This window comes from Papio anubis, chromosome 8, assembly GCF_008728515.1.
Source record: "Papio anubis isolate 15944 chromosome 8, Panubis1.0, whole genome shotgun sequence".
Classification (NCBI taxonomy): Eukaryota; Metazoa; Chordata; class Mammalia; order Primates; family Cercopithecidae; genus Papio; species Papio anubis.
Window position 1 is genome coordinate 87,529,973 of NC_044983.1, and position 24,426 is coordinate 87,554,398.

Here is a 24,426-nt window from a genome sequence, read left to right on the forward strand (position 1 = left end):
GCAGCCACGAACTCCTGGGCTCAAGCAATCCTCCCACTTTAGCCTCCCAGGTAGCTGGGACTACAGGCATGCGCTATCACACTCGCCTGAATTTTTAATTTTTTTGTAGAGATGGGGTCTCACTTTGTTGCCCAGACTGGTCTAGAACTCCTGGGTTCAAGCAATCCTTCTGTCTCAGCCCCTCAAAGTGCTGGGATTATAGGCATGAGCCACCACGCCCAGCCTAGAAGTAAATTTTTAATTCCACATGGAAAACAAAGAAAACTCAACAGTTATAAAATAGGTCAATACAAATATGTGTATGTGTATACACACATCATGTTTAAAGTATGTACACACACCACACATACAGGAGCGTAGGAGAGAAAGAGAGAGGAAAAACAGAAGAAATTGCACATCGTGTTTCTGACACATGATGTTGGGTGTTCCGTACATGAATAACAAATAAATGCATTAAAAAATTATATTAAGATATGTGTTCTTGTCATGCATTTTTGCTTTCAATATAGATCTTCCATGCTGCAATGGTTCATCACCAGCAGGCCACAGACATATTCCACATGACCAGAAAGGAATAGATTGTGATGGAATGCATGTGGGTAAAGATAGTAACTCTATATATCTGCAATATGTTCAAGTTTTAAAATCCAATATCCTTTTCAATTTTTAATGTGCATCTTAGATATCTTTATCATACTAATACAAACCCCATGCAGATACATAAGGCAGAAAGCAAGGAGTTCCATCCTGTTTGGAAGCCCAAGCTGGTGGAAGATGACAAGAAAACAATTCCAAAGTGGGACGGTTATTGTTATTACTTTGTTTCCTTTAAGACATTGATACCTTTTCTTTTTCTCTATGCAAGACTTTAGAAGACTAATCAACCAAGATCTGAGTTCTCAAAAAACCAATGATTAGTAACAACAGTGCATAAGGTTAAGAAAAGAGAAGTAGTCATGGGAGATGTCTCCACTGTTTAAACAATTGAACTCCTTGCCTTCTCTTTTGAATTGATGTCTCTCATTAATTATATTAAAAGAACGTCATCACAATATGAAGGAGGAGGGATGAATGGAAGAGAAATACACAAAAACCAAATCATGATTAAGGCTTCCCCAAAGGAGTGTATCATTCCACAAGGAATTACTCCATTTTCTCTGGTCTTTCAGGAAAAAAAAAAAAGAAAAAAAAAAAAAACCTTATTTTCCAACACCTTCCTGAGAACTTTAAGAACAAGCCGATAAGCATTTGTAAAACTGGCAAGAGTAGAGATTGTGGCGTGGACGCCAGCAGTGATGTTTCCAGAACAGTGGTCACCAAGGGTGAATATTTCGCTCCCCCTCTTTCTACGTAGTCAGTCAGTCACAGAACTTAAAAATCTCTTCCCAACCACTAGAGTGCCAACCAGTATCACACAACATTTGTGTTGACTCTCAACTTTTTCTTAGCAGTGGTTCCTTATGCCCTGGTGCTTCTGTACAAGTCCACTATCCACTAAACCTGGAATGGAGCTGGCTACAGGAGACATGAACTCTCTCCTATAATCCAGGGCTTCCTTGAATTTTCAAATATTGCAGACTCTAAGAAGTCTCTTGCCAAATGGCAATACATTTAGTTTATATTTGCTGTTTTCCTAAATGCAGATATCACCTTTTTTCTTAATGTGTCTATGGAATGAACTCTGCTTAGGAAGTGACATTTGCCTAAAAGTTTTTTAAAGATCCAAATACATCAGAAGAAATAATAAACTGAAAGGCACTTTTTTGCCTATTTAGTCAACAAACTGTTTCAGAAAACACCATCTCCTCGTTACAATAAACACAGAAATCATGGCATAGTTTTTACTCTTTAACTCCAAGTATTGCTCAGCTTATAACAGATGTATTATGAAACATGGCAAGAAGCACTGCAACAAGAAGAGGGTGAAAAAATTTGGTACTTGATCATTTGATATATTCAGACCCAAAACTATCAAACAGGGTTCCCACCACCAGATTGATCCCCACCCAATCCCCGCACCCAAAGATTTCAAATACAAATGTTTAAAACATACAATAGAACAGGCACTAGAAGAAGGAAGAAAAAAAGAAAATCTTCACAATTATAATTTATTGGAAAAAAATAGATTGATTTTTCTGGTATGTAAGTAAATTGCAAAATCAAAATATTTGTCTGTTCCTTACCTTGACAATATTCAAAGTTCCCTTTTTTCCGGCAGTCACCTATTACTAAACTCAGTGCTCTCCAAGTGTTTCTTTTGACAGATATCATTCTCCACCAATCGCTCTGCTAATTTCCTCTCTCCTTTTCTGACTGGGACAGAGATTATGTTCACCAGCCCAGAGATCAATCTTTTCTATTGACAACAACAAAGGGAAAAAAAATGCATATATCACAACCAGTCTGAAGTATCATACCCATCTGTTTACATGATAACACTAGGCCAGTTTTGTTTTGTTTTGTTTTCAAAAAAACAGATACAAGCTCTTCTAAATTTTAGAAGAATCCAAAACAATCCCCATTGTCTCAGTTCCTATCATGATGTTTTCTAAAGGACTCTTAATTTTCCAATCATCTGACTCAAAGCTGGATACATTCTGAACCTGAAAGCTCTTCTTTCTTAAATTGGTTTTAAAGATATGCACATCAATACCTTAAGAGAATGTGTCACATTTTACCTGTTTCAAAAAAAAAAAAAAATCTGTCAGATATTATGTTTTCTTTAGAAAACAATTTAGACATTATTATTTATGGAATTTTACACACAAGTTAATCCTGCTTCAAAACAAAGTGGTTCGTTTCATTATTCAAATACTGTTTTTGCTGTTCTGAAATTTCAATATTGCCATTAGCTCACATAATTTAAAACAACAGTGAAGAATAATCCTTATGTAATAGTTAAAAAATATTACTAAAACAAATATTATTGAATTATTTTAGCAAATCAACAAACTTCTACACCATTCTTTTCCTTTTAATAATATAAATTTTCTCATTTTTTCTGCTATATTTGACAAATTTAGAATTTGTTCATTCACAATATTTATTGAGTGTCTATTCTTCACCTACTATGATTAAAAATGCTACCACTACTATCACTACTATGAAGTATTGGTATTTAATTCTTACCAACTAGGAAACATAAGGGTCTAGCACAGTCATACACATATAAGGTAGGAAAAGGTAGGAACTTAACAAATGCAAGGGAAGAAAGATTTACAAAAGCAGTCTCAAAAGGAATTACTAAGGCTGTTGCTATTTTTTGAGACCAAATTACTTCCTAGAAATTAAAATCGGTGAACATATTCTGATGTAAATAAAACAAGCAGATTCTATTTTTTTTAAAAAAAAAAGTAGTTTAAGTGCCATATTATGATTCTTTTGTGATGCAATCAGTTGTTTCTTGTTTTTTAAGGTTAAAAAATTAAATAAGTACTGATTAATTAAAATACATTACTAGATATTTCTTCGTTGGGAATTGCCTTGCAGTAAGCAAAGACAATCAGCTGGATCTTGGAAACATTTAGCTTACTGTGAATACTAACAATTTCATTAACAAATGATAAAGCAAAAAAATTCAATAATATAACCTAGATATATAAACATATGTACACATATCCATTATGTAGGTACTCAAATAGTGGAGTGGGGGAGGGTGCACACAGAAGGGAAGACTGAAAGTAAATACATCTAGATGTTAAATATGATTATTTCTGGAAGATGGCAATATGGGTAATTTTTCTGCACAATTCTGTTATTTCCAATGTTTCTGTACAAAGGTAAAATACATTTTATATAGAGAGACTTAAAAAATATTGGGAAAAAAGAAAATGTATGCTCTTCTTAGATTTAATCATAATATTTTGTGCTTCAGCAACCATCAACAAAAGCCATCAGAGAGCCTGACAAAAGTGGATCATGCCCCTGTATGAGCCATAGTTAATAATCTCTATTGAACAAACAAACCAGGCAAAGCATATACAAATCCTCTAGAGTCTAAGTCTATTTCTTCCTTCTCATGACTGCTAAATACCAGACCAATGTCTGGGTTTAACAAAAATGGTGTAATCTTGGTTTTGAGGCACATAAAATTACCATGTGATAAACTTCAAAACAAATTTCTCAATTAAAAATGATCTCTCAATTTGGAATATACTACTTTATTTTTTAACTTCACTGGTAGTATCTATTTTATTCAGAGTTTTCTGAAGTGAATGAAGAAAATTGGCAGGAACACGGTGACAACAAAATATTTTAAATGTGCATATTTATAAATTCTTAAATGTTAACATAGTATACAAATACAGTTTCAAACAATATACAATGTTAATCTAAAGTTACCTATGAGGATTTTCCCCACAACTATTTTATATATGAAACAATATATCACAATCAATAGGGTAACTCAAAAAAAAAAAAAATGAACTAATCTTTGGATTTTTCAAAATAATGACTGGAGTGTCACATTTGTGCTTCATATCTCCAACACATTAAATGACCTTCCAATATGAAATAATAATAAAATAAGTAATGGTAATAAGCACGATGTTCAGGTATCTCTGAGACCTATCCCACACTGAAGTCTGTCACACGGAAATGATAAAATTTCTCTATCTTTAATACTTGCTTTGTTCAGATCTGGATGCTTAGCCCTCAAATTTGTAAAACCTCATTACGAGGGGAACATACTGAGAAAAGTTTAAAAGCTAAGCTCCACCAAGAGCAGAATGCCTCAAACAATTTGTAGTTCTACAAGTGTTATTTAAAAGGCTCAACATGTTGTATTACCATGGAAATTGTGGAAAACATACATTCCCAAACAAATATTACTTTTTCTCAATGGTATGAAGTAATGAAAACCACATGTGTAAATCTGCGATCCGTGCAGTAGTTCAAGCTGCAGCTAATAGAAAATACAGAAAGTGAACTCTGCTATATAAAGGATTCTTGTTACAGAAATATAATGTGAAAACCAGATGCAGACAGAAAACCTTAATCACAGATGGGAATGTAATCACTGGCATACAGAATACTTTTTTGATCAATCTTAACCATATGCGCAATGTATTTATTTTCTAAGGAATGCAATAACTTGAGAGAACCTTCTATTTGAATTCAGTTAACCTCATATGGCCTTGGCAAATCATTCTTGTATCAGTTTATCTTTCAAAAATTTAATAGGATGTAAAGACTACACACATCAGAATCAACCTCAAAAGAGATCAAGTGCAGTCCCCATTACTGTATTTCTCAGTCACTGCCAGGAATCCTTTCACTGCCTAAACATGTTTCTCTAGAGAATTCTATCAACATTGGGGCATTTTTTCCTTTAGTAAATGATATATGGTTATTCCAAAAATGAGCATTTAAACACACCTCTTTTTATCTATCAACCGGGGTTGAATCAAACCTTAGCTCTAACTCTTTTCTTTTCCTTCACAGAAACATTTTATATCATAAAAGCTATTCTTTTACATGAACAAATGTACCATTAGCTTTTGTTTCCAAGGGGAATCACCACAAAAGGAATCTGTTATATTATATCTGACTTAGGAAACATTACCTTGGTAAGTACAGTTCCTGGCATTGGATTATAGCTTATCTTTGTCAAAGCTTCACCATTTCTTTGTAGGCAATTCTGTGTCTCTCAATTTGAAGGAGTAGTCAACAGAGCACCATATATGCTTCACTTTAGGACTATATTCAACTTCCAACAGGAAGCTACTGAGACACTGTGTGATTTGGGTGCCCCTCATTGCAGGGCATGTGAACTAAATGTCATTATCCTGATTTCACAAGCTTCCTTAAGCTTCCATGCATACACTCATCCAGATTCTCCTTCTCTCTTCTAACTACTCATCTCCTAGATCCACACACAGAAACACACAGTCCTTATTCTTGCCTAATCTCACATATAAGACCCTCCGTCACTTGGCACTCATCTACAGTTTTCAGCCTCCACTCCAACCACGCCCTTCCAGAGTACAGCTCTTCTCTGACTGGATAAACTCCCTGACGGAACGCTTCCTCTCATGCTCATGGCTTCGTTCACTGACTTCACGGCCCTTCCCATAGACTGCTGCATGGCCAGTTCTTCCTCAACTCTCAGGCTTTAGTTCAAGAGTCACCGCCTGAGAGATGGTTTCCCCAACCATTTGAAATCAAGACTCACTACCATGTCCTCCCAACCCCTGCATCATTCTAACACTGTTTCTTAATTGTCTTAATTATATTTAACACTACATGAAATAATCTTAGTAACTTCTTTTTTATCTTTCTCCCTCTCTCACCCCCAAACTGCAAGGTCTGCGAGAGCTAGGGTCTTATCTGGGGTGCTCATTACTCTATCCTCCACATTTGGAACTGGACTAGGAACACAGTTGTAGTAGTCCCAAATAAAAAGAAAAACAAATGAATCCCACTCAATGAAATGCCACAAAAGCCCAATTCAATCCCCGTGACTTTGGCAAACCTTTCCCTGGCTACTTCTGGGGCCCGTGATCTTTTTCTCTTCTTTATACTATAGCACTTTAGGTCTATATCAGGCTCTGCAACCCTTTACCTGCCAGGTACTATTCACAGAAGCCCATTCCCGCTGGTGCTATATAGAGATAGGGCAGCATGGAAGTCACCCAGGGCATTCACGGCTATGAAGCCAGCCCTTTGTCCCACACTGAGCAGCAGGACACTGTGACTGGGAACTGCAGCACAGTCCACACAACCTTTAAGGCATAAGTGCACTCTAGCAGCTTTTTATGCATTGAGTTATCTCACAATTGAGTGTGTCAGCTGTTGCAGACATGAGATCCCATTTAATTTCTTACACCTTTGGATCCTACATTGATGCACTCTACTCATTCCATTGTCAAGGCTGCAAGAGCATGGCCATGTTTATCCAACAATGCTTACACCCAGTGCCTAGAACAGTGCCTGGCACACAAAAGGCATTCACTAAATACTGGCTGAGTAAACAGGGAATAACTGATAATGGAATATGGTCTGGTCTTTCTTCAAGCCCCTTTCTCCTGGGATAAGGCATTATTTCAAAATCCTACAAATATTTTTAAGAAACAAATTAATCAGAAGGTAGACAACCAACTAAGTACCAACAATGCAATATGACCAATGAGTTAACAAACCAGGCAATTTTAAATGGTAGGAAGCTCTTAAATATCTTCTCTGTTGCAGATATAATTTAATTTTCAAAAAATAAAGTGTTATAAATAACCATGGCCTGCACACGCTGACCATTTAGAAGCCCACTGTATACACACTCTGGCTGGACTGGAATCTCAGTTCTTACACTTACTTATCAGCTATTTGACCTTGGACAAGTCACTTAATCTCTCTAAGCTTCAGATTTAAATCTCCAAAGTAAGATAATAACACCTAACTTACCAGGATGATATGAGGAGATAATACTTGTGAAGTGCCTACCTTAGTGCTCCCAATGCAAGTATTATTTCATCCAATGTGCTCAGTTCTTATCATTTGATACTAGAAAAGAGGTAGTACCTATTTTAATATAATGAAATATGACATAAATGAAAGCAAAGGTCAGTACTCAAAAATATCAGTACAATTATCATCTTTTACTTTCTGAAAGTAATTACTACACTATTAGTGATAAAAACAAAACACCTAGGATCAGTCAACAAAACCAAAATACGTGGAATTAAGCTGCAGGCTCTAAAACATTTTGGCGTGATGGGAAAAAAAAAAAACACACACACACACACAAACTCATGTTTGGTAGGTTTTTTTTTTTTTTTTTTTTAATCTAATTTCATCTGTGAAAGACTCTCTCTAGGGAATAAGAGGAGAGAGAACCAGAATCATTTACAAAGACTGCTTTCTCCAAATAAAGGCATCTGTTTCATGCCAGCAATTTCCACCTGGAAGAAAAATGGGACTTTGGAAATATCTGCATTCGTGGTTGATGGTCACACATCTTAAGAGGCTACAACAACTGTCCAGCTGCAAGCATGGCCTGGTTGCTGCTGCTCCTATCAGCTGATCTCTCTCTCTCTCTTTCTCTCTCTCTCTTTTCCCTCTTTCCTCTCTTCCTCCCTCCCTTTGTCTCTGTCTCTCAGAAATTTGGAAAACTGTGGTATTTTTGTACTCTAAACGGTAACTTTTCTAAGTGCAGTGAAAAGTTTTGATAGTTTTCCATTTGTACTTTAGTATCATTCCCCGCTGCATTGGTGTGGCTGACCCTGTTCATGTAGAAAATTCCTATGTGGTAGGGTTTGAAGAACTCCAGGAGAGTAGTAAGCCCTGGAATAGTGAAGCCTTGAAGAAAATCTAGGTTCAGACCTTGCCCCATCATGTGCACAGGGTCATCTTGGGCAAGAAAGTAGATCTCTAAGAGTGACTTATGAAATAAGCTCACTCACAAGTCAGTATTAAGACAATATGGAAACCTCATTCCATCAAGGCCTCCCTTGAGGCCCCACACACTGCTGTCTAAAATTGTCCAGTCACTTGCATTAAGAAACTGAAGACTGCACTGCCGAAACTGTCTCTTCAAATAAAAAGGTTTCCTGAAGAAGAAACAGTGAGACTCATTACCACTTCCGCATTCTGAGCCACGGCATCTCAGGCTGAGATGGACCTACCTCACTGTTCAGTACCATCTGTGGTTCTGAAGCTGATTCATCAGGCAGTAGAGCAGCTGGAATCCCACACAATGTCAGAGAAAAGACCAGACTGGATGGGAAGGAATGTCGGGAGAAGGGCTCTGGAGGAAGAGTGCTCAGCCTGGAGATCTGTCCAGAAAGCAGATACAGGTATCCAAAGGAAGAGAGGAGGGAGAGGAAGAAGAGGGAGACCCTGGCAACTAAGGGACAACCGGAGTGAATCTGGTAGGGAAAATCTGGAAACCACTACAGTGGTTTTTAGCCTTGTTTGGACCCTCGATCAAAGAAATTGTTCGATCTCATAAAAATGTCCATATACATAAAATTTTGCTTATAATTTCAAGAAGCTTATCCTTTATTAAAGCCAATTTATGAACTTCAGGGTAAGAAAATAAAATAAAAAGTTACAGTGTGCATCTATGAAGATCCAAGTGGCTTGATCACTTCATAGTTCACCTAAAGATGGCGTGTTTTCCAAAAGCAATGGCAACAAAAGCCAAAATTGACAAATGGGATCTAATTAAACTAAAGAGCTTCTGCACCGCAAAAGAAACTACCATCAGAGTGAACAGGCAACCTACAGAATGGGAGAAAATTTCTGCAATCTATCCATCTGACAAAGGGCTAATATCCAGAATCTACAAGGAACTTAAACAAATTTACAAGAAAAAAACAACCCCATCAAAAAGTGTGTGAAGCATATCAACAGATACTTCTCAAAATAAGACATTTATGCAGACAACAAACATGAAAACAAGCTCATCTATCATCACTGGTCATTAGAGAAATGCAAATCAAAACCACAGTGAGATACCATCTCACACCGGTTAGAATGGTGATCATTAAAAAGTCAGGAAACAACAGATGCTGGAGAGGATGTGGAGAAATAGGAACACTTGTACACCATTGGTGGGAGTATAAATTAGTTCAACCACTGTGGAAGACAATGTGGCGATTCCTCAAGGATCTAGAACCAGAAATACCATTTGACCCAGCAATCCCATTACTGGGTATATACCCAAAGGATTATAAGTCATTCTACTATAAAGACACATGCACACGTATGTTTACTGCAGTACTGTTCACAATAGCAAAGACTTGGAACCAACCCAAACGCCCATCAATGATAGACTGGATAAAGAAAATGTGGCACATATCTACCATGGAATACTATGCAGCCATAAAAAAGAATGGGTTCATGTCCTTTGTAGGGACATGGATGAAGCTGGAAACCATCATTCTCAGCAAACTATCACAAGATCAGGAAACCAAACACCGCATGTTCTGCCTCATAAGTGGGAGCTGAACAATGGGAACACATGGACACAGGGAGGGGAACATCACACACTGGGGCCTATCGCAGACTGGGGGCCTATGGGAGGGATAGCATTAGGAGAAATACCTAATGTAGATGACAGGTTGATGGGTGCCACGGCACATGTATACCTATGTAACAAACTTGCGTGTTCTGCACATATATCCCAGAACTTAAAGTATAATAAAAATAAAAATAAAAGATGGGGTGCTTCATTTGGAGCAGGAGGTGGGAATGGGGTAGATTTTGCTTTTGTTTTATTGTATTTTTTTTAGTTGCCAAAACTTATAAGCCAAAATATAACAGCAATAAATTGTGCATTCTATGACAAGAGAACACAATGAAAGCGACCATGGTGGAAAGAGGTTGAGAAAAAAACCAACACGCTGTTGGAACCAAAGATTTCACTTTAGTCTCAGCAGTGAAATGTTTCAGGACAGTTTTAAGTAAATCACTTGAGTTCAAGGCATGAGCTCTCAATAACTATTTAACAAAGCATTAAAAAGTATCCCAACTGTTCCAGACTCCCACTTTCAAGGGGCTTACAAACCAGCAGAGAAGTCTGAATTGCATGGATGATAGCAGAGTTGGATGTGGTAAATTCTATCTTTGGGGAAGAAGGGTCATCAAAGTGTCACTAGAGGCTTAGGAGAGGACAAAGTGAGCCAAGCTTGGTTTCCCTGCAGAAAGGGCTTAGGTGTCCAAACGTGAAGCAACCCAGGGTCTTAGAGAAGGCTGAGAGAGAGAGGTCCAGGAAAGGCCTGGCAAAGCAGGGCGTCATTTGTCTTCAACATCCTCATATCCCCCAGTGTCCATCAGGGCCGGATTATCTATTAAGGATTTGCTGAATAAAGAAGCAGCCAAAGAGAGACTACTGGGGTTTAGAGAAGAAAGTGATGAACGGTTCCATAGTCATCAAGTCAGACGCCGAGAAAAAGCAACCCTTTACTGAAGGTTGTCCTTCACACGTATCATGTCATCCTCACGACCACACTATGAGGCCATGCCATTATTATCCAGATGAGAATTATTTCTACATGAAAAGGGTAGCTAAAGGAGGTAAGTGGTAAAGCACTGGGGAGTTAGGTCTCTTCATCACTATACTTGACTGCCTTCTGGCAGGGAAGAGCAGCATCACTTCCCCCTGGAAGGCTCCAGAGGCCCAGACCAGTCAACCTGGGTGACACGAGCACAAGATTTGCAAAACGACTCAGAGTACCAAAGGATATACAGCAAAAAGGCTCCTTCCACCACTACTTCCTGGCCCTGCTTTCTTCCCTAATAGCAAGCACTATTGTCAGATTCTTGTATATACTTGCACAAGTAGAATTCTATGCATTTTTTTGTACAAATGTAGCATTCTACAGACATTCTTCTGCTCCTTGCTTTGCTCATTTAATGATACATCTCAGGAAGAATTCTGTATCAACACACATAAATGTTTCATTCTTTAAAAAAAGATGTTTTTATGCTTAATAATTAGTGCTTATCAAGCATAATTCACTACAGAGGCAGAAAAGTCTTAAAAAGTCCAATTCCGGCAGATTTTAGAACAAAATCACAAACTCCAAATATGGTTAAAGTTCAAAAAATAAAAAGAATTACCACCATGTTTTTAAATTAAATGTTATCAGACAAAACAAGATAAAGACCTTGGAATAATATTATCTTAATGAACTATATCCTGAAAGTCCTCACCCAGGTAGATTTTTTTGTTGTTTCTTCCAATAACTAAAATCTCTCACATAGGGGACAACTAAAGTGAGCAATAAGGATTTAACGCTCTTTAACATGTTAAAGAAATTCCTTTACTTTCCCAAAACAACTCTTCCATTTGGAAAAAAAAAAAAAAAGGATGGCTCAGCATATGATAGTTTTTAGTTTACTATCTGTTGATTGTAAAATGGACAGACATTTCTATTAAACTCAGTAGATTTTAATGCATTTTTTGTTGTTTTCATTTAAAGTAGATTTGAAAAATATCATTGGGCCGGGGCGCGGTGGCTCACTCCTGTAATCCCAGCACTTTGGGAGGCCGAGGCGGGAGGATCACGAGGTCAGGAGATAGAGATCATCCTGGCTAACATGGTGAAACCCCGTCTCCACTAAAAAATACAAAAAACTAGCCAGGCGTGGCAGCGGCCGCCTGTAGTCCCAGGTACTTGGGAGGCAGAGGCAGGAGAATGGCGTGAACGTGGGAGGCGGAGCTTGCAGTGAGCTGAGATCGTGCCACTGCACTCCAGCCTGGGCGACAGGCGAGACTCCGCCTCAAAAAAGAAAAGAAAAATATCATTACATGAAAAAATATTTGGTCTACAGACAGAGCTTGGGGTACTGAACAAATGAATCTAGGTTCAAAAGCACCTTTAAATAACTACGCTCCCTCTTCCCACAAGAGGACTGAGCCCAAGTCTGAGGCCTGCTGGTTTACAAGCACTGCTTTCATCAGCTACTCCTTAACTCCATATGCTGTCATCTCTACCTTCTCTCATTCTTACCATGTTAGGATTAAAAGACGTTTTATACGTTATTCTACAAACAGAAGTCCATGTTTGAAATGTATAAAGCAGGCTGCACTGGTCAAAGGGGAAGTTAAGGGTCCCAGAACCAGCCCACCTGACCACTTTGTATGCTCCTGCATGGCCCAAGGGCACCTGCACAACAGAAACTCAAAGAACAGTTTGAAATCCATGGAAAGAGGCTAAACACATGAGGGAGCCAAGTCCTAAAGTGGTAAATAACAGATCTTTTATGTAACAACCGCGTTTTAAGGAACACCCACCACTTGACAGCCCTGTCACCATCTCCCAAAGGCAGCTGGGACCACCAGAAGCCCTGGGACCGAGGTCTGCAAATTCTGAGGCTCTTCTCTAGAAGCTGTGAATCTGTGAGTCTGGGGTAGGGTAGCAAAGCTGCCTCTAAACAAACACCTGAAGTGATTCCCAGCTTCTGGCAAGTTAAGAGCACTTGATACTAAATCCAGGCTGGTATTAATAACTTCCCCCTCTCTAAATCCACTGCTCTATCCAAGTGCTAATTATTTTTCCTTTGCAATACCTCCTGCCCCTGCCTCTTCCTTCTCATCCCACAAACCCAACACTGGTCATCCTTTTGCAATATCTCAAACCTAAACCGCAGCAACAAGCTTCCTGCCTGGCCTTAGCCTCCAGGCTCTCCCCACCTCCAGTCCATCTGGCCCCTCACATTAGGACCAACTCTTTGCAAACACAACTGTTACTGGGTCCAGGGGTTCCCTTTGCCTAGCTCAATTTTTATTTTAACCTTGGTTTTATAAAGATCTATTTTACCATGGACTCCTCTGTTCAAAAGAAGTCCAGTTAGGAAATCAAATATATAAAGCAATTTCTTATAAAAGCAGAGCTATTCTGGTTTTATGGTGGTTAGGGGATGGAAGACCCTGTGCCCAATCTGGGACCCCTCCATGCCACCTCCCAACCCTGAGGCACTCCACAGGACACAGCTGAAAAATATCTGGTGAATTCAGAAGTTGAAGCTTAAATCAAAATGGATATTTAAGACATTTATGATCTTTCTGCTCTCATTTCCCATTCATCACCCAAGGGCCCTTTTTGCTGCAGCCACAGTATTAATTTATTCTCTCTCCACCCCTACTCCACCCCAATACTCCTCCAAAGGTCTTTTCCATATCTAGGCTTCTGCACTCCCTATTCCTACTGTATAACTTACTACAATCCTATTACAATAACTTTGCCTTGATGAATCCTACCTGTCTCAAGACAAGCTTAAATTTCAATTCACACCTGCCTCTAAAATCTCACTTGCTGTACCATTTAATTGGTAACTGATCAAGCTCCACCATCTCTGTAGCTATTTAATTTGTCCTGAGTGAATTTATCATTCAGTGGAAACTTAGCCGACTACGTGCTTGTGTCTACACCTAGCACACAGCTTTATACATAGAAGACATTTACTAAATATTTATCCATGTACTTCAGATTCACTCCCAAGAGTAAACATTTTACTTTTCTATCAGATGCTGTAAAAGGTGTTTTTACCATGGTTACCAAAACAGCATGTGACTTTCTTTGTAAATAGTCAAATCAGGTTTAATGGGTTGTTCATTTTATTGCTCTTCACCTATATTTTCCTCCAATATTTTATGCCTGCTCTCAAATCTCAAATCTTGAGCCAACTCAAATCTCAGGCACATCAATGGAGACTGGTTACATTAACTCTTCCTTTAGACATGAACTGACCTACCTAACTTTATTTAAACAAAAGGATGAGAATTCATTGTCCACATTTGTTTCTCATCAGATGTTGAATGTGGACCTCATTTCTAAATAAATCTAGCTGAAACGGAGAATGAAAATGTGTGATAGGTGAGCAAAGGAGTTGTGGAGTAAAGGACACTTCTTGTGTGACACATGATAAAAGTTACAGAATCCTAACAGTCACTTAAAAAGAACACTTTCACAGGAAAGGAGGATTACTATGTCAGTCTGATAAACACCCAGTTCCAGTCCCAATATCATCTGCTGTTCTTCCCAGCTGTGTTTGCTCATCACTGTGTACATAACATATGCATAGACTCAGAAAATAAGCTATTAGTCGTCCGTGACCTGTCTTACAGTTCACATGCCCCTGTACCTTGAGGTTAGGGAAAAGGGTGTAGTACTTCTAGTTTAAGCTAGTCTAATCAACTTCCCAAGACTGCATTTAAAGCACAGCTTGTATCATGCTTATAACCAGTGGGGATAACTTCCTAATTTCTGATTCTCCACTTGTCAGCGTTCATTTGAAATATTTTCTACAATACTGCTGCGCTATTTCCCTGGCATCATGATCTGTGCCAACCCTTTCAGGTACCATTATTGATCTGCTTTCCTAATATTAGGCTCTGATCTCCTCAGTAAGTGTTACTAGGTGGATTCTCCAAAAAGTCTAGTGGAAGAGTCCTCCCAGATACTCTTTATAATAACATCTCATAGCTAGTTCTCTCTCCTAGTGCTCTAATTATCTCAGCACATGGCCATGTCTAACTTATTACTGTTTGACACTGTTTCCCCTCATATTATCAACAGCCACCCATTTCTTGAGCTTCTTTAGACAAATTACCATTACTGCTGCTAATATTCAACCCAATTAGTACCAACTAAGAGTTTGCTGTCTATATACTCTTAAGACATTCTCCTTTGTGGCAAATAACTTCAATTTGACTTTCCATTGAACTCTGAATACCAACGCAAAAATTTTCTACAACCTATGAAGCAACAGTGCTTCCTGTGGCATCCATTTCCAATGACAGATGAAAATATTACTCCTAAGCCAAATCAATCCCAAACATCTTAGTAAACAGTAAGTTTCCACTGTCATTTTGGATGATGAGGAAGTGCTCACCTTGATCAAACCAGAAGAATACCAACAACTCTGAAGTTCAAAAGAAACCCTAGCCTGGGTTTACTATTTATAACCACCCAAATTAGAATCAAATCTCTAATAATGTCTATATTTTAATCACCTACAACAGTTTTACAAACTAAAGTACAAAATCAATAGGTAATAATTGAATTACTTAGTTATTTTAGAAGCAGTGGCAAACAATTTCTTCAAACAGAATTTTTCAGTCTGTCTTGAGATCTGTTTCCTAGCCAGATGATAATGTGCCCAAGTTCAATTAAATACGCTGCTACTAGGTTCTCTCCAAAAAATGGCTTAAAGAGGTAATTTTCTAAATTTTCCAAGTGGAGTGAGTCCAAACTTTGAGACCAGGGCTATGGTGAATGCCTGCTAAACACAAGCAACCCCATCCACCTCAGCCTCCAGCCCCTCACTCCTACCCCCAGGCACTGAGTTCATCATCTTGTCCAGTAACTATGAGGGGAAAGCATAAAGGCAATTTTCCCTGGACAAGACCCAAACTCTTTAGTTCCCTCCTCACTACATAAACAGATTTATTCCTACATAATTCACCTCTGAAAAAGGAATCGTAAAAACTAAAATTTCAGACAATCATCTAAGATTTAGGATGGCTATGGAAATAATGGCTCCCTAGTCCATAATGGCTCTTCCTTATGATGGAGAAGACTGGAATGATAGTAACATTCCACAGTGATCCCTTTCCCAATTAGATGAAGATTTATAGTGTCACCCACCCCAATCCCTGAATTTAAAAAAAAAAAAAAAGGATTTTTTTTTTTCACTCTCTTAACCCTGGGAAAGCCCCAAAGCCTACCTTCAGTATCACACACAGACTTGTCCTTATGAGAGTTGGGAAGCCTAAGAATCACCAACTCTGCCCTTCGCCTTCTGAGAAATTTGCCTGAGGGTTGGAATGCACCCCAGGCCACCCAACAAGTCAGTGATTGAACTGGAAAGGGAACCTCAGTTTGCCTATTAGTCAAGCGACTGCACACAGACACCAGGTCCTTTTTTTTTTTTTTTCTTCTAATACGGAGAAAGCTTTACACTCTGAAACTAGTTACAAACTCTTTTTTTCCAGGAGTAAAGGTGGTGCACAAGTCCTCTAACCTTAAGAGGTAACCAGGAAGTTGAACCTGGCCAATTGGGAAATGCTGAGATCAAGATATAATGGAGTGACCAAGTACGAAGGAACAAGACTCAAGAACTAAGGACTGGGTAGAAAATCACTCCAGCATACTGGATAAGTTCAACAACAAGAACAAAAACAAATAAACAAACAAACAAAAAAAAAAACAGATCAAATCCTCATGGCCTCAGTGCAGTGTAGAATTAAGGTATTCTGATGCGGGAACAGAATTTGGTAACAGAGAAGTCTGGATCAGGTGGTACTGAGGAATACAGACTGGCACACACTCGTGAGTATCCAAGGATATGTCAGCTGGAAGCCAAGTCTGATTACTCAGTGGGGGTGAAGAGGGGATAACTGAAAGAAAACAGTGGATGAGTAGATACGGCCACTAAGGAGAATATGCAGCCAATGATTAAGAGAATAAGGTCCTAAATAATTACTGAAGCTCAGGCACAAAGTAGGTCATTAATTTGGGGAATACAAAGAAACCTCAATTTTCTAAATTTGGGCGAAAGATCAAGCCAGAAGAGTAACTATGGCAAGAGTCTCAGAGCAATGGGCTGGGGTTCTTTGAAATTAAGAAAGTGAAACACTGGTTAATCATTTACTTAAAAACCAGTGATGAGAATGTATGTGAAGGTTGGTTAAGGCCAGGCTCACAGTAGGTCTCTAGTATCTATCAATTCCTCTCCTCTCTCCCAAGACCAACAACTAAGTAGCAGCCCTCAAGAGCCCTGAGCACACTTAGAAGTGGTCTGTGCCCCAGGTGTTAAAAGATTAATGAACCCAGTCAATCACATTCCCCAAGGCACTTAGAGGTGCTTAGACTGCTAGAGACACAACGGGAAAACTTCACATATCTGTCCTCTGCATTCCTCTTCTACAAGATCTATATTCTAAAGGCTCTATTCATCCAAATAGTGATTTGCTTTAGAGGCCTTGATCAATATGAAACCTACTAAAACAAATGTCTGCTTTACTCCTTCCTGCATTACTTTATAAAGGTAATCACAATTAGAACTATTAAAGCAGATGATTTTAAGTTGGTATCTCTTGGTCGTTGAAAATATTAATAGTTGTAGGCAACACTGACAGTTTTAAACTTTTTTGAACAAGCAGGTCTCACACTTTAAACATCAACCATGGGGCATTACTTAAGACCAGTAGTTCTGATGTAAGAGCCTGGACATGACTTCATCAAGTATGAACATTCCGAAAAGAGGCACAGGCATCTCCCCTGTTGGTGTCATGTAAGGTACTGTGGCTTCAAAAACAACCCTCATTAGAAGATCACATCCCAAGTGAAGGGATTATGTCTGTGAATAAACTTTTTGTACACTGATATGTGATTCAGCACCTTTTCTTAAAAGTGTCAGAGTCTGGTGCTATATTAGAGGAAACAGCCACATGATGCCCAGCTCTCTTTAAGATATGCCAGCACAACATGCCATACTGAACTGTTCTTTGGGCTTGAAATTGGAAACTGCCTTCCTTAAAAGCATTCTTCTTTGGTTGGTTCCATACATGTAATTGCCAATACTCACATTCAACATTGTTCTTCAAACTACCTCTTCTTTTGAGTTGGTGTTTTAGAAGAAACATTGCATTTGTTAATATCAAACATGCTAAGGTGTCACTATGCCTGCCTTCCCCTTTATTCATTCTTGAAATATTTTGAGTTTATCTGTGACGAGTGTGTATAGCAATTCACATGTGAAGCCACAAACTTAGCTAATTGATCCTCAGCAGTGATCAGGTCTCACCCCAGACAAATTACTATAGCCACAAGTCCACCAAACTGCAATCCAAGGTTGAATCAATATTGAACCTTATCCAAATTTCACCAGTCTTCCTTCTAGTTTAATTCTCTCTGTCCATGTTTTATATGGATAGCATTGCCATTCACTTTCTTGTTATAAGGACACAGTATTATTTTTATTATGATTATTTAAGACATCTTAAGAGTTTCCTTTTTAATTAAAATTAGATGATTTTAAAAGAACATGTCTTTCCTAGCAATGACACTAGTAAAATGCATCCAATTTTTCTCTACGTGGTGCTTTCCCTGTCCATAAAACTTATTTGATTAGCAGTACTATAGAAGCTAAAGCTTTTGTATGCAGGCACTCAAGCATAATTTAACCATTTTATTTAAGCATGGAAAAGATTATTCTGAAAGCCCTGTTAGTAAAATATCCCTGATTAGTTTAAACTTACATTTGCAGGTATATTAAAGGTGAAATAAATCTCAGAATGCTCAGTATGCAAGGAACAGTGTTAACTTTGTTACAATAGCCCAGCAGTAAGTTAAAAATTGTAGTATTAGAGAATGTAAGGAATAACTATCTGATTTTCAATACATGTTATTTATGCAGGTTATTTTAAAATAAATTTTATTTTGTGTGAACCCTTTTTTATTACCAGGATTTTCACCTATGGAAACCTCTTTTATAGTCAAACAAGATGAGATCTTAATTGCATACTACCATTTATCTGCTGAGGATAAAAGTGCCAACAAATGAAAATGCACATTAAGCAAGAGATTGTCAGAATAGAAAATTTATTTATTTTTTTTATTTTTTTGTTTTTTTGTTTTTAAATAACCCACTCGCATTAACAAAAGACTGCAGTAGCTTCCAAATTATAGGTTGTTATTTTTAGTGGAAGTAGTTCAATATTCATATTGGAGCAGATGTAGCAGTTTAACAAAACAGCTCTTCAAATCCTGCACAAATTGAAAACAGGAAAACTGATTGCATTTTCTCTTATCACTTTCCTTTTCTGAATTGACACTTTTGGCCTTCTGAAAATTTACACATGGCTTTCATCTCAACAGCACCTGCTGATCAAATAGAAACCTAACATTTTCATGAAAATGGTATAAAGGACTAGTTTTGTTCTAAACACTGTATAGGGCATCAGTTGCCTACTTGATGGCAACAATTGCCATGTATAAGTCATAGTCATAATAGATTTATATTTTCATAAATTTCATTAACATAAAAATATGTTAAGTCCCTTCTGTTTTGTTTTGTTTTTCATATTCTCTCTTTGTATGGTTCAAATTTCTTGGACTCAACGCCTGCCTAATACTTAGTTTTGTTATTTAAAGACTATGCAAAATGTGTGAAAGGGTAAATTACACCAAGATAACAAATACTTAGTATTTCTCTGCCTTTGCTTGAAATACACATATTTATCTATATAAGTTATTGTCTATGCATGCACATGAGTGTAAAATACATACATCTCACTTTGTATTCCACCCAGTAAAAGAAAACTGGAAACAAAAAGTCAGAGTCAGGCCCTATTTTTGATGGGACATTACACATTATTTTATGAGATATAGATTTAGCAGGTGCCTGGCTGTTTCAGTACCCCAGACTGGAAAAGAACGAATGTCACTCATGCAACAAACTGGTCACCTAAATAGTGACCGACCACTCACTGTAAATAACTCCAGGTAAAGGTAAATCTTGAAAATGGGCATCCTTCTATATAAAATATGCAAGATCAATGGCTAGCATGCTTTTCAGATTTTTAAACACGCTCCACATATTTCTGTGTAACACCCAATTCTGGGTAAAATTTAAGATGTTCCTAAGACATGCTATCCGTTAGCTTCTTAGCCAAAAGAGCTCTACCCTTTCTGAAAGATTCCAGGCTGTCCTTTCCCATTTTGTCTGGGTGATAAGGTAACCTGAAGGCAGAAATGACATGCAGTAATATATGTGCCACTCTGGCCAGTTGCTCTGTGAATTTCAGTGTTTCATCATGCTCACTGAGGCAACAGCAAACCTGAAATGTCAATATGTTCAGTCAATGGAAGTAAAATAATGGGACTCTATTGTCTTACCCAATCGATCTGCTGCTGTCAACAAGGAAACATGCCCCCCTGGCTTTAAACAAATTTTAATTAGGCTTTTAGTTACTGGATCATATCTATCTATCTATGAAAACACCTATCTTGACAATGTGTAAGAGGCAAAACAATCACTCTTTCCATTTTTCTTCATTTTAAGAACCTTCTAAAGTTGATATTATAATGTTTCAAATACTTGTGAGTCAATAAGACATGTTTTCTCCTTTTTTTAAACTAGCTCCAACCAAAAGATTTCATGGTTCAAATCCAAAATACAAATCTACCTAACAGACTTGGAGTGATTTTTTTCTCCTCTAGCCTGAGTTGAACCATACTATAAAATCAACTAATTCCATATTAAAAGTAGGCTTCATTTGCTTTTCTTACTCATTCAAGTACCGTTAGCATCAATTCATCACGCATTTAAAACAAGTCACACAAAACCAAACATTAATGATCAACCCCAAAGCCTTTACCCTCTTTTCTCAGTTCATCAATCCTAAACGCAAGGGGTAATGAAACTCCTGTTAAAATCAGGGAAGTACATGGTGCTGAGAAGGGTAGGGGGTTGTCAGGGGAGAGGAAACAAGACATTTTAAGTCATCCAAATTGCACCAAAGTTCTCTAGCCCTTCCTTCCACCAAAAGAGAGAGTCTCACCTTAAAATAAAAACGAACTAATCAAGTTGTTAAGCAGCTTTGTCTCTCCCTTCTTCATCTAAAGGCTTCAGCGTCCAGTCAATAAATAATCTATTGTTCCCCCTTTATCGAGTCTCTTTAAACCTATTCAGACTGGCAAAACTAAACCCAATTAAAGATAAGGCCCTCCGGTATTCTCACCTCGGTGAGTCCTGTCTGGGTAGCAGAGGTGATGGGAGATAGCGTCAAGGCCAGGGTAGATGCCTCCTCCTCACCCCACACAACAAAAGGCAGATTTCTCTTTCTCACTCTGCTAATCTTTAAATGTAAATTCTCTCCGCCAGCTAAGAGGAGCGACAGATAACATGTTACATCTTCACTTCTCCTGGTCTTATCGACTTCTGAATCATTTGGAAAGGGAGAGAGGGAGAGAGAAAAGCCGCCTCCCCACGCCCCCCTTCCTCCTGGCCACCCCTCCTTCCTCCCTGCTCGCCTCCCTCCCCTGTTCACGGAGATTACCTTCTGGCAAAGGAGCGCGGGAGAGCGGCCGCGGCCGAGGCGGCACCCAGACCGCGGCTTTGTATTCATTAAACACACATTGGAGCTTATCAGAAGTAAAAGGCTTGTCAGGATGGCACATTGTGTGTGAGTGAGTGTGTGAGCGCAGGAGGGAGAGGAGAGAAGCCAACGTGCATCAGGGTGATTACAATATCAGCAGGGCCCAGATGGAGGCAGGAAAATAAACAGAGGGTGCGTGTGAGACGGAGCGGGAGAGGGAGGAAAAGTGGCAGAGGGAGAGAGAGAGAGAAGAGAGAAAGGGACAGGCAGGAGGGAAGGAGAGACACAGGCAGGAGGGAAGGAGGGATGGAGGGGGCGGGGGCTCAGACCCCAGGATGGGGCCAGAAAGTGGGGAAGAGCTACCCTAAGGCTGTCTGGGAATGAGAGACAGGCTAGAAGTCGCCTGCATGCCCAAATCTGCCCCTACCACCCAAAAAAGGGAGGAATCCAGCAAACTGTATTTCCCTGCTCCAGGGCTAGGCTGGAACATGTTAGAGATTCTGTCAAGGTCAGAGGAGGAGCAAGAGCTCTCTTTTGGCAGAGCCTAAGGAGAAGTCGCCTTCTCACCTCCATCCAAATAGCCACAATTTGCAAAACAAACCTACTGAGTCTAGGAGCAGTTAAGCAGCCTTCCAGACCAACCTGAAGTCGGGAGTTCTTGTCCCTTTCTTCGCTGACCCCAATACTCCCAAATTCCAGCCCCTGCACACTCACACATGCAGAGATATAAAATAGCTCCTGTCCCTGAACTTTAATGTGTCCCAGCTGAAGACTCCTGCAGCCAACATCATTATGATAAGGAGGACCACTTGTGATTGGTAGCTACAGGTGACTCTCAGAGACCTGCTCCACCTCCAGAAATTGTGTTGGGGGAGGGGGCTCCTTATGTGTGTATCTGAGAGTCTATTTTGGAGGTGGGAATCTGAAATTGAGGCAATCAATCTTGGCTTGAGCTGCCTCATGGCTCTTCACCCACCCAGAGCCAGAGAATCAATCAGAGAACAAGCACGGGCTAATGCTTGTCCGTCAGTCCAGAGTTCATCCCCCTCCCCAGCAGGGTCAGGAAGGAGACACACCTGAGTAGTCCCTTGGGAGCCCCTTTTCACTTTTAAATACACCCATCAGACAATGTGAACATCTGATCAGATCCTTAATGGAGTGCGGATAACGCAGCAGAGGTTATTTTATTGGGGGAGGGGCAGTATTTGGCTGTGCTGTGTTTCAAGGCACTGAAGCTTGGTTAAGAAGCTCTCACTACAGTATGAAGAGTGAGTTCAGAATGAAGGAGCCAATAAACTACACAATTGTTCATGGTATGCACTGTAGCCCTAGCTGCTGTGAAACTTCAGGTTATAAAATAGTTTACGCATGGGGTCTCCATAGAAAGGAATAAAATGGGGGTGGAGGGTAAGGCTAGTGAGTAGAAAAACACAGAATAGCAAGAGAACTAGCCCCTGCCTTTTAAGGGAACCAAATTTTAAGAGGCCCTTTAGAAAATGAGAAGAAGCATTGTTTAATCAGACACTCCCCTCCAAATCACTTAGCCAAAAAACGGTTTTATGTTTAGTGGAGCACCACCCCCTCTCCGCCACCCCACCCAAACACACACACACCAATGTTTCAACCCCAAGAATAGAATTAAAAGAAATATGATAGGTAACACAAAGTGGAAAAAAGCTGGGCATAGGTGGGGGAAGGGCATGTGTGAAAATCTTGTCATGCAATGAATGTCAGATAAAAAGGGGTCTGCCACAATCCTCCAGTAATCCAATAATGTGGAAAACCTCATGGTATCACTGAGACGAGAACAAGGTAATATTTCTCCATAAATCTTCAAAAAGTGACCAGGTTCAATAGTTAAGAGAAGGGTGCAAGGATAGGAAGTAAAACACTTGGCTGGTTACATTACAAAATCAAGTGAGCTTTAAATGGGTGAAAATCTGTCATACTTACATGTTTTAAATTTAATAACAGATTTCTAGAGTATCACTTTAGCTCTCGTAAAAGGTCACCTTTCACCTTTTCTCTAGCTATTCTAGAAAAATGCATTCAGAGTAACGGAAAGCAACCACACACACCCCCACCCTTTACTGCATTTTAGTTACATCAGTTTGGACACAGACTACATATAAACACCTAAAAATCCAACAAAACTCCGGGGGAAGAAAAATACAATTTACAAGTGCCCACTGATTTTTCCATTACATGCTCTTTTAAGAAATGCTATTTAAAAAAAAAAAAAAAAAAAAAAAACCTGCATTACTACTACTTTCAAACCCTGAAAAGGTTTGCTTTTTTTAAAAGGGGCATCCCAAATACTAGAGGCATATTGCTCAAAAGCTCATCTGCCAGTGGTCCGATTTTGTAAATGCACAGTATTTCTATTAGTACCTTGTTTGTTCATTGACTTTTGGCTCACAGTTATAGAAAAGATCAACCAATTCTCAAATGGGAAGAATCCATGACTCTCTTCCAAAGCAAACACTTTGCTGCAAAGCTTTCAATTAAAAGAAAAAAAACAGCAATACAATAATCAAGAAGTATAATCACAGAAGACGTGTACAACAGAAAGTGGTTTCTATAATCACAGCTGTCTTAAAGTCCAGGCTAGAGACTAGAAATCTTAATTTCAACTAGTTCTTTTCTTAATAATAGGTTACCTTCCTATAAAAGCAAGAAGTCCATCTGCCCCAGGCAGATAAGTTTTGAAGCATTAATTCAGATAAAAATCTAGCATTTTCTTTCTTTCTTTGAGTATGTGAATTCTAGTGTGCTATAATGTGAGAATTCCAACATATGACCATTATGGCATAATATCTCATTGCTCAGCTTGTCATTATTTCATTTGTAATTCTTATGTTAATTATGTTCATAATTAC

At 38.8% G+C, this 24,426-nt stretch overlaps 1 protein-coding gene across 9 annotated transcripts in view; it reads right to left on the reverse strand.

The window, feature by feature from the left end:
• Positions 1 to 24,426, reverse strand: part of RUNX1T1 (RUNX1 partner transcriptional co-repressor 1) — a 148,674-nt gene that overhangs the window by 119,050 nt on the left and 5,198 nt on the right. For 2 of the 9 annotated variants that reach the window (XM_009213319.3, XM_009213315.3), the window contains exon 1: positions 21,191 to 21,424. The exons of 1 other annotated variant lie outside the window; for it this stretch is intronic. Coding sequence is in view for 6 of the 8 variants with exons in the window: in XM_009213311.3 (XP_009211575.1) it covers positions 2,184 to 2,271 (88 nt within the window). In the remaining 2 variants the exon portion in view is untranslated. Of the gene's footprint in view, positions 1 to 2,183; positions 9,203 to 21,190; positions 21,425 to 24,426 lie in introns of those variants that run through there. 6 more of the 9 variants (XM_017962165.3, XM_009213306.4, XM_009213311.3 and 3 more) reach the window with 5 other exon arrangements.